This window comes from Babylonia areolata, chromosome 19, assembly GCF_041734735.1.
Source record: "Babylonia areolata isolate BAREFJ2019XMU chromosome 19, ASM4173473v1, whole genome shotgun sequence".
Lineage (NCBI taxonomy): Eukaryota > Metazoa > Mollusca > Gastropoda > Neogastropoda > Buccinidae > Babylonia > Babylonia areolata.
Genome location: NC_134894.1, coordinates 20,954,348 through 20,965,763, shown reverse-complemented (window position 1 = coordinate 20,965,763; position 11,416 = coordinate 20,954,348). Strand labels below are relative to the sequence as shown.

Here is an 11,416-nt window from a genome sequence, read left to right as displayed (position 1 = left end):
CTTCCTCCCCCTTTTCCTCCTCCTCCTCCTCCTCTCCTTTTCCTATTCTTCTTCCTCCTTTACCCCTTCCTCCTTCTCCTCTTCCTCCTACTTGTTCCTCCTTGTTCTTCCTTCATCTCCCAAGTTCTATGAGGCATCCTATCCAACACACACCGTCCAGTCTGAAAATGTACACGCTGTCCGACTGTAGCCCCCTCCACCGCCAGCCCCCCCCCTCCTCCGCCCCCCTCACCACAACTCAGACACTCCTCCTCCTCCCCCTCCCCCTCCCCCTCTCCTTCCGACCTGCGGGGATGTTGTGATACGTTGTTGTTCTTCCAGTCCCTGTGTTGTTGTTTTTTTTTCCTCCTTGAGTACCCCACCCACCCCCACTACCCAAGCCAGCCATAACTCCAACCCCCACCCGTCCACCACCAACGCTTTTCCTGCCCTCCTCGCTTCCGGTGATACCCTTTGTGCCTTCTCCCCCCCCCCCCCCCCCACCCCACCACCACCCCTCTCACCCCACCCTCCCCCGCCCATCTTTCTTCCCAACGTACCTCCATCTTTTAGATCCCCATACCCACCCTCACCCTCACCCAGCACCTTCTCATCTTACCTGTCGTGGCCTGTCTGGAATGACACAGGTGTTCACCTGGCTCGTCCTTTCCCCCATCCCTTCCCACCCCCCCACCCCCCCCTCCCCTCCCCCATCCCTCTGCTTGTGGTTGAGTCTGTGTGGCGGGATCGGGGGGGGGGGGGGTGCCGGGAGGGGGGGATGATATGGGGTTGGGTGGGACGCTAGTGCCACAGTTGCCACAGGTTTAAGGGGTTTCCATGGTGATGGTCAAGAGTGGCTGGAAGATGCAGCTGATGTCTGGCAGGTAGACAGACAGACAGCGTAGAACAGTACCGACAGGGAAGACGTGGCCCAGTGGTCAGACAGTCTTGACCTGAGGAATCGAGACATCCCAGGTTTCGGTTACATGTGGAAGGCACGGAAATTAATTTTTATTGTTGTTGTATCCCCCCCCCTCTCAACCCCCCCCCCCCTCACACACACACACACACACACACACACTCTCTCTCTCTCTCTCTCTCTCTCTCTCTCTCTCTCTCTCACCCTTCCAAGTCCTTTCCCCATCGCTGCACGTCACTTAATGTTGAATGGTAGTTGTGTTTGTTTGTTGTTGTTTTTTTTGGGGGGAAGGCGTTTGGTTTTTGTTTTTGTTTTTTGCACTTTCGATCGGTGCATGTTAAAAACCTTTGACAATAAATCCATCTAGTGAAAGTCGGCACATCAAAGCAGCGGAAAGGCCTGGGTTTGTGCGCAAGTCAGTGCATCTGCTCTTTTTTCTTTTTCTTTTCTTCTGTTTTTTTTTCCGAATCAGATGTTGTGTAGCGTACATGTGGAGTGATGGCCTAGAGGTAACACGTCCGCCTAGGAAGCAAGAGAATCTGAGCGCGCTGGTTCGAATCACGGCTCAGCCGCCCATATTTTCTCCCCCTCCACTAGACCTTGAGTGGTGGTCTGGACGCTAGTCATTCAGATGAGACGATAAACTGAGGTCTCGTGTGCAGCATGCACTTAGCGCACGTAAAAGAACCCACGGCAACAAAAGGGTTGTTCCTGGCAAAATTCTATAGAAAAATCCACTTCAATAGGAAAAACAAATCAAACTGCACGCAGGAAAAAATACAAAAAAATGGGTGGCGCTGTAGTGTAGCGACGCGCTCTCCCTGGGGGAGAGCAGCCCGAGTTTCACACAGAGAAATCTGTTGTGATAAAAAGAAATACAAAATACAAAATGAATCAGTCCGCTCGCTTTGACACCACCTGAAACTGAAACTGAATTTGTAAGGCAACGAGAGGCTTTTTTTTTCACACCGTACCTAGAGTACAGGTGTATACAATGTATTTGATGTTGTAACTTTGCAATCCAGTGATGTTTAAACAAAACTTCTCTCTTTCATGTAATATTTTGTAATGGACGCGGTTTTTGCTTTTTGGCAGTATTCCCTGTGATTTCTTTTTGGTTGTTAATTTTCTCTGTCCATAGTTGTTTGGTGTTTTTTTTAACAATACATTTATGAATGTTAGCGGCAGTCATACTCTTTGCCAGTAGTTTGTTGTGGAAGAAGTGTGTGTTTTGTATGTTTTATCTGAAAGCTGTATATTTCTTTAACTGGCGACTGGTTTTTGTTTCCAGAATGCTTCGCGGAAACAAGATTACCTGTATCAACAACGTGACCTTTTCCGAGACTTCACGACTCACGCTTCTGTGAGTGTGTGTGTGTGTGTGCATGTCTGTGTGTGTGTGTGCCTGCGTGTGTGTGTGTGTGTGCGCGTGTGTGTGTGTGTGTGTTTGCTTTCATGCATTGTGGGTATTTTGTCTACATCTGTATTATGCTTCTCTGACTGTCTGCCCACGTGTGTATGGTATGTGTGCACGTGGCATATTTTGAGTTTTATATCTATATGTATACGAACATACTAAGTACCTGTCTGTGTGCCACGTGTGTATAATACGTAAATATGCACAGTTGTGTGTGTGTGTGTGTGTGTGTGTTACCTCATAAGTTTGTGTCCAGTTGCGTGCGTCACTGAAGAATCATCCCAACAGGTGTCCGCGTTTACACACTGACATACATGTTTGTCTGTCTGCCCATCCATCCTTCCGTCCGTCTGTCCATCTATCCACCTACCCGCTTTCTGTCTGGCATGTAAATATTTGTGCACCGGAGACAAAGATGGAAAGGAGCGGGGATGGAGGGTTGGGGGTGGGGGGGGGTGTTGTAGCAGGGGAGTGATTGATCTTTAAAGGGGGAGGAGTGGGTGGTATGTCATCCAAACATTTGTTGCTTGAAGCATGGGTCTTACCAATGAGTGTGTGTGTGTGTGTGTGTGTTGTCTGTGTGTTTATGAGTGCTTGCATTTGTGTATGTGTGCGTTGTGTGTGTGTTTATATATGTGAGATGGGTTTGATGTCTGTGTGTGTGTGTGTGTGTGTATGTGTGTGTGTGTGTGTGTGTGTGTGTGTGTTGCAGGTCCCTGTACGACAACCAGATCCGATGCGTGATGAAAGGATCCTTTGACCGACTCCACTACCTCTCCACCCTGTGAGTAGCCCCCCCCCCCTCCCCCCATGGCACCTCCTCCTTCTCCTCTCTGTGTTACTCCCACGACGACCCCCAAAGAGTGTTAGTGTTTAAAAGGGTAAAGGTCTCATAGCCTCTTACGGTCACCTGCATGGGCAGTGAATTCATATTCACTGTGTCTAAGGCTCGGCATTGGAACTAAGGCGAGATCTTCCCCAACTGATGGCAGGTATCCATTCATACCTGCGGGCGGGGGGGGGGGGTGTATTGGGGGGGGGGAGTGGAGTGCCTTTCCCAAGGACACAACACCGTGCTGAAACAGGGGCTTGGAACTCTGTTCACTGGTGACTTGAACACTAGTAGAAGTCTTAAGTTTATAACAACCGATTCTGTCACATTGTCTCAGTGTACTTTCTTTTTTCTTTTTTTTTCTTATCTGATTTTTTTTTTTTTTTTTTTTTAGCTACTCCCAAGCACAATGGAAATGACAAATGGCCATGCATTACTATATATATTATATACGGATATGCCACTTTAGGTTATTATGGTTATATTTCTTGTGAAATGACAGCATTGGTTTTTAATTGTTTTCATCAGTAGTGGGTAGGGGGAGGGGTGTTTTCTGTTTCATATTCTTTGATATTTTTATGATTTTTTTTTCATTTGAAATTCTTCGTTTAAACAATTTCTGAAATGTAATTACATCATTTTATGAATATTTCTGATTAAGTATTCTGCTTCTTCGTATTTCCCCCACCCCCATCTCTCTCCCACTCTCTCTCTCTCTCTCTATCTCTCTATTTCTTTCTTTCTCTCTCCGCCACTATCTTTTACACCATATCCTGAGAAGCATTGTGTTTATTTTTCCACCAGAAATCTGATGGCCAATCCTTTCAACTGTAACTGCCATCTGGGCTGGCTTGCTGATTGGTTGAAAAGTCGCAACGTCATCACAGGCACGCCCACCTGTACGGCGCCCCACAATTTGAAGAACACACCCATACAGGACCTCAAGACCAAAGACTTCGTTTGTGAAGGTGAGTGGGCAATGGCACACAGATGCACACATACAGATACAGTCATACCACACACGCATGGAAGAGTGTGCACACACAACATGCGCACGTATGCACACATACACACTCACATACGTGTGCGCACGCACTCGAACGCACACACACACACGTGCGCACGCGCACACACAAACACACACACACACACACACACACACACACACACACACACGTTCAGTTGGCAGAGTGTGGTACAAGGGACGCAACTCCTTATTTAGTTGTTTCATACTGAGTTTAGATAACCTCCCCTGCTAGTGATTTACAGATTTCTTTGTCGCTTTTCTCTCTCCTTCTCCTCTCCTCTTCCTCCTCCTTCATATTCTTCTTCTTCTTGTTTCTTCTTCTACTTCTTCTTCTTCTTCTTCTTCTTCTTCTTCTTCTCTCTTCTTCTACTTCTTCTTCTTTCTTCTTCTACTTCTTCACTTGAGACCTCTGCTGTTGTTTGGTTGTCGTTTGCCTACCACTAGTTACACAGTTTAGATTTGCTCTGTAGGATTAATCACGTGTGTAAATGATAAATTCAATAATCATAATTATAAATGATAATAATATTGATAATGATGATAGTATTAGTAATGGTAAAAATATTAGTAATGATGATAATGATATTGATGATGATAATGATAATAAAATTGTTATCATTATTATTACTATTATCATTTTTAATCAGTAGTAGTATGTATTAGTAATAGTAGTAGTAGTAGTAGTATTGTGTGCTGATGACTGCGGTGTGTTTCAGAAAACAATGAGCTGGGCTGTGACGTGGGCACCCCGCCCTGCTGTCCTGACAGTAACATGGGTAGGTGGTACCCGGGATATCCATCCTCACGGCTCTCTGTCTTCACAGCTGGCCGTCCCTTGTCATCACTCTCTTGTCTCCCCTTCTTCATTCATCCTCTGGTTGTAGTTTCCATGTGTGACCATTCACTCAGAAGGGTTTATACATGTACTGGCATTTCTTTATTTTTTACCTCATACAAGCATGTTAGATTGTATACTCGTATGTACATTTTTTTTTTATCTCAATCATATGATTATGATTATCAAGTATTTCAGTTTGTCTCTACTGCGTCTGTTCTAATAATCATAAATACTTGCAAAAGGAGAAAGCCTGTAAAAAGAATAATATAAATATTTTAAAAACTGTGGGTTGTGGAATATGACCAACTTTTATAAGAAATGTCTACATTTCTAATTATAGGTCCTTCTCCAGGAACTGTGATTAATCATCTTTTGTCATGTCACAAGTATTGGACAATGCATTTCCACACAGACAATATATGATCCAAAACAAATGCTCTGACTGATGTTTTTGTTATTCCTGCGGTGACCACAACATGACGTGGACGTGGCATGTGTCGCAGTGACCATCGAGAAGAGCTGTGACCCGCGGGCCTACTGTCCCCCCAAGTGCACCTGCAGTGGCACAGTGGTGAGGTGTCGCTCACAGCAGATGACCGACATCCCCAAGTACATCCCCCTGGACACCACGGAACTGTTAGTGTCACTACTTGTTCACTGTTAGATGTTGTCAAGCACAATTATATATATATATATATATATACTTTCTGTTAATCTTTAAGTTTCTAAATCAGTTGCAGAGTGTTGTGTGTGTGTATGTTTGTGCATGTGTGTGTGTGATCATTTCTAGTTTTTTCTGTCTGTGTATTCCTGTATGGGTAGCATTATAACCACATAATCGAAGTATGGAAATAAATTTTACAAGTCTGAAATAAGTCAATATCTATTAGTTCATTTATAAATACATGTGCCAAGATATCACCAAATTGTTAGTATCACAAGTTTGGGATGTTGTTGTTTTTTTTGTTGTTTTTTTCTTTGTTTGTTTGTTTGGTTTTTGTTGTTGTTTTTGGTTAGGTTGGTGTTTCATTTTCTTAGGGGGAGAAAAGGACAATTGTTTATGTACTGACATGAATGAGGATGATGATGATGATGTGGAGGGCCATTGTAGATGTATGACTATGAGACAAGACTGTCCTACTCAACACTTCCTTTCTTACTGTTTCCTAGCATCAACCAGGCCTGAGGTATTGAGATACCAGCAATATTGGTTAGGAAATTTGAGTAACATTCTCAAGGCACATCAGTGAAGTGGATGATACTTGGCAGGAGTGAGTGAGGTCCCGATCTTCCCATTTGAACCCAAAGCACACACACAACTCTGGGATGGAGTTGGCCATGGGCTGAAAAAAAAACCACCACCACCTCTGACAGGATCTGAACCTGCATCCTCCCAATAAATGTATGAACTGGATCATTGGTTGATGATGATATTTTGTAACCTTCATAATTCTGAGTGGAGTGATGGCCTAGAGGTAACGCGTCCGCCTAGGAAGCGAGAGAATCTGTGCGCGCTGGTTCAAATCACGGCACAGCCCCCGAAATTTTCTCCCCCTCCACTAGACCTTGAGTGGTGGTCTGGACGCTAGTCATTCGGATGAGACAATAAACCGAGGTCCCGTGTGCAGCATGCACCTAGTGCACGTAAAAGAACCCATGGCGACAAAAGGGTTGTTCCTGGCCAAATTCTATAGAAAAATCCACTTCAATAGGAAAAACAAATAAAACTGCACACAGGAAAAAATACAAAAAAATGGGTGGCGCTGTAGTATGGCAACGTGCTCTCCCTGGGGAGAGCAGCCCGAATTTCACACAGAGAAATCTGTTGTGATAAAAATAAATACAAATACAAATACAAATCATTGCTCAAGTAAACTTATTACTTTAGATAAATTGTGGGCTTTATCACAGCAGTAATAAGACCTTTTAGACGCTGTCATCAACTAGTTGTCCTGTGTGCACAATACAAAGATATGTGTTGTTGGGGTTTTTTTCAGGTATCTGGATGACAACAAGATCCAAAGGATACCTCCAGACACCATTGGCGTCCTCACCAAACTGAAGCGATTGTGAGTTGTCCTCTGTGCCGCTCTGTCCTTCAGTGCAGTCCTCCTGCATCCGTCTTCTTGTGTGCTGTGTTTCACTGGTGATGAATGATGATGGGGGTGATGAAGATGTTGTTGTGAGTGTCCATTTAGGTTTGGCACTATTTGACAAGGTTTTACTCAAATGATATAACCTGGTGTCAGCCGGGCTGAGAGATACAGACACCTGCAGTGTTGGTGGCCATTTTTCAGACTTTTTTCTTTTATTGTCTTTTTTTTTTTTTTTTTTTTTTTTTTGTATCTTTTTCTGGGCTTTTTCTTAACCACAGTGCACACACATAAATAGTGATTGAATACTTTTCAGTGTCTTTTTTGAATTTTCTCTGCTACTGAAAAGTATTCAATCACTATTTATGTGTGTGCACTGTTGTTGTTTTTTGGGGTGGTTTTTTTGTTGTTGTTTTTTGGGGTGGCTTTTTGTTGTTTTTTTGGGGGGAGGGGCTCCCTGACTGAAAGGAGAGATTCTCCATTACTGCATCTTCCATTTGGGGAGTGTGTGTTTGCTCTGTGTGTTGTGTGTGTGTACGTGTGTGCGTGCGTGCTGGTTAGAGTGCAAATTCTTTCCTGATGATGATTACACACACACACACACACACACACACACACACACACACTCACACACACACTCTCTCTCTCATACACATACATGCATGCACACACGCACACACAAACTCATGTGTGTGTGTATGTGTGTTTGTGTGTGCGTGTGTGTGTGCATGCACACATGTGTATGAGAGAGTGTGTGTGTGTGTGTGTGTGTGTGCATGTCTGTGTGCGTGCTGGTTAGTGTGCTTCTTTCCTGATGATGATTACACATACAACAAACACACACACACTCTCTCTCTCTCTCTCTCTCTCTCTCTCTCTCTCATACACACACACACACGCACACACACACACACACACACACACACACACACACACTCAATTGATCACATGCCGTATGCACACACCTAAACATATCCCTACAAAGAGATACACATTAACCTATCACGTTGTGTTGTTCCTGACAGAGACCTGAGCCATAACAAGCTGGTGACGTTACCAGAGCGAATCTTTGCCAACCTGACACAGCTCAACACATTGTGAGTACAGTGATATTGATCAATTGATCTGTTTAACCAGCTAATTCAGTTAATGAACCAGCTGCTCCAATCAGTTGAAGAGAAAACATTTAAAAGCAGTATACAGACTTGATATTACGAGTCCTTAGGCTGGTTCACCAAAACCAGATTTTTCTTGTTTAAGAAATCTTTATACATGATTCTACTTACTGCTGGCTAATTGTACGGCTAGTAAGTCGTCCAGATGATTTATAGTCCAGTTATCTTTCAGGTTTTTTTTCGTTTTTTTTTTGGTTTGTTTGGGGTTTTTTTGTTTTGTTTTTTACCCAAAGTGCTGTGATCTGAATGAACATGTATCACATTGTTCTTCTTCTGCGTTCACTCGTATGCACACGAGTGGGCTTTTACGTGTATGACCGTTTTTACCCCGCCATGTAGGCAGCCATACTCCGTTTTCGGGGGTGTGCATGCTGGGTATGTTCTTGTTTCCATAACCCACCGAACGCTGACATGGATTACAGGATCTTTAACGTGCGTATTTGATCTTCTGCTTGCATATACACACGAAGGGGGTTCAGGCACTAGCAGGTCTGCACATATGTTGACCTGGGAGATCGTAAAAATCTCCACCCTTTACCCACCAGGCGCCGTCACCGTGATTCGAACTCGGGACCCTCAGATTGACAGTCCAACGCTTTAACCACTCGGCTATTGCGCCCGTCTATCACATTGTTGAAAGCATCAGCTCAGATTGTGTGTATGTGTGTTGATGGCGTTTGTGTATGTGTGTGTGCACGCATGCATGTTTGTGTGCATGTCAACATCATGGTCGTGTATAAGAAACTGATGTGCAAAGATGTGTTGCGCGTGTGTGTGTGTGTGTGTGTGTGCACATGTGCATGCACACATGTGAAGGCCAGGAGGAGGGAAGAGGCATTGCACAGCAGAGTGTATGGGTTGAGATAATTAGATTTTGAGTGAGACAGTATTTGCATACAATGCAAATTGTAGTATTTATTAATTAGCATTTGAATGAAGCTTACGAAAAAAAAAAATTCTTTCTAATTGTTTGATGTGGATAATAAAGATTTTGAATTGAATTGATTTGAATTTAATTTATATACTTGTAAAGACATCATCACGTTACTTTGTATATTCAACTCACATAAGTGCTGTGTAAGTCATGTATATCAGTATTACGAGTGATATTTCATTTGCGTCTGTTCTCCAGAATCCTGAGTTACAACAACCTACAGTGTACTGCTGCCACTAGCTTTTATGGCCTGAAGGAACTGCGTATACTGTGAGTCACTGTCTTTCTCTATTGACCTATCTGCTTGTTACATTGACAGTTCATAAGTTTGTGTTGGGTTTATGCAGGCATCTGCTCCTTCTTTTCATGGATGAAAACAACAAAAGCACACCTGTGCCAATCTATTATCCTTGGAAATAAAGAATTTTGTCTTGTCTTGTCTTGGCTTTTGGCTTTGTCAAGCCATAGAGTTCCTTTTCATTCATGGAATGATAAGGAAAGGGGGGGGAAAAACAGAAAAGAAAGAAACTGATTTTGAAGGGATATTTATGAATGAAACGAAGGAAGCAATTTGGAGTTGTTCATTGACATTACACCTGAAGATGAAGAACATCTAATTCATTATACCTAATTTTTTTGCCAACATTTTCAGTACAAATTATTGATGGAAATTAAACAAAAAGTGATTGTGAAGGAAAATATGTAACCATTTATTTGCATCTAATTTAGGGTACCTAAATTTTTGGACAGACTTTTTTCACAACAAAAAAATTGACAGAAATGAAATACAAATCAGTGTGAAAGAAGGCATTACAATTCATTTGTGTCTGATAACAGGATGCCTAAATTGTAGGCACAGTTTGTCACTCCAGAATAAATTTAAAAATATTTTTATATATGATTAAAAAAGATGTGTAACAACTTGACCTTAAGGACGTTACGCCAGTGGGTCGTTAAACTCAACTCTGCTATGTGTAACAATTTAATTCACATTGTTCGACCGAATTTCTTTCAGTATTTTACTTCACTTAATGTGCTGTTGATTTTATCTGCTGAGACATTTAGTGTAAAACTGGATATTTTGATATGAAAAAAACAAAACTTTTTTTTTTAATTACTGACATTAGAGAATTGGCATTCACCAAAAGTGGATGTGTGTTCCAGGTCTCTCCATGGTAACAACTTATCCACCATCCCATTTGGAAGTTTTGATGACCTGAAACTGCTGTCACATATGTGAGTGCTGTGTCAGTGTTTGTGTGTTATTGGCTAATGAGTATGTTTACACACAATGTGAGTTTATGTAATAACCCTCTGTTTCGGGTTGTCTGTGTGTCCATGTGTGTGTGTGTGTGTCAGTGTGTGTATTTGTGTGCGTGAGTGTGTGTGTGTGTGTGTGTGTGTGTACGTCTGTATGGTTGTGTGTGTGTATCTTTGTCTCTTTGTGTGTGTGTATTTGTGTGTGTGTGTGTGTGGTAAACTTTACCAAATTTATTTTCTCTGGAAATACTTTATCAGCATTGTTAGTTCCTTTCTTTTAAGCATATGAAACAGTTCTGTTCACTTTAAAAATTGCTAAAGTTCCGATCTTTTTGCAACTTGTGTGCTTCTTGTGTCCAAAATTGCAAGAACACATTCATCTTTTTGTTTGTTTGTTTGAAAGAATCAGCACATCCTCAGCTTATTGAAAGAACTAGCACATCACAAGGTTTATGGAAGAACTAGCACATCACAAGGTTTATGGAAGAACTAGCACATCACAAGGTTTATGGAAGAACTAGCACATCACAAGGTTTATGGAAGAACTAGCACATCACAAGGTCTATGGAAGAACTAGCATATCACAAGCTTTATGCATGAACAAGCACATCACAAGCTTTACGGGAAAAAAATAATTAGCATGCTACAAACTTTATGACAGAATCAGCACATCACAAGCTTAAATACTACAGCAGCTGCTGTCTTTATGGCAAGGAAGAGGATGATTGTAGCGGTCATAATGGTGTCAGTAGCATCATGAGGGTGTCAGTAACATTATGATTGTGTCAGTATGGTCATGATGGTATCAGTAAAGTCATAACAGTGTCACTTGCGGTCATAACTGTGTCAGTAGCATTCATCATGATGGTGTCAGTAACATCATAATTGTGTCAGTAATGCCACAACTGTGTCAGTACATGTACATCATAATGGTGTCAGTAA

General features: G+C 42.4%; 1 protein-coding gene across 2 annotated transcripts in view; it reads left to right on the top strand.

Moving 5' to 3' along the window:
- LOC143293535 (slit homolog 2 protein-like) overlaps window positions 1-11,416 on the top strand; it is a 280,554-nt gene that overhangs the window by 244,441 nt on the left and 24,697 nt on the right. For both annotated transcript variants that reach the window (XM_076604455.1, XM_076604454.1), the window contains exons 20-28: window positions 2,190-2,261; window positions 3,028-3,099; window positions 3,952-4,115; window positions 4,891-4,950; window positions 5,516-5,648; window positions 7,010-7,081; window positions 8,131-8,202; window positions 9,413-9,484; window positions 10,379-10,450. In XM_076604455.1, coding sequence (XP_076460570.1) covers window positions 2,190-2,261; window positions 3,028-3,099; window positions 3,952-4,115; window positions 4,891-4,950; window positions 5,516-5,648; window positions 7,010-7,081; window positions 8,131-8,202; window positions 9,413-9,484; window positions 10,379-10,450 — 789 coding nt within the window. The remainder of the gene's footprint in view (window positions 1-2,189; window positions 2,262-3,027; window positions 3,100-3,951; window positions 4,116-4,890; window positions 4,951-5,515; window positions 5,649-7,009; window positions 7,082-8,130; window positions 8,203-9,412; window positions 9,485-10,378; window positions 10,451-11,416) is intronic.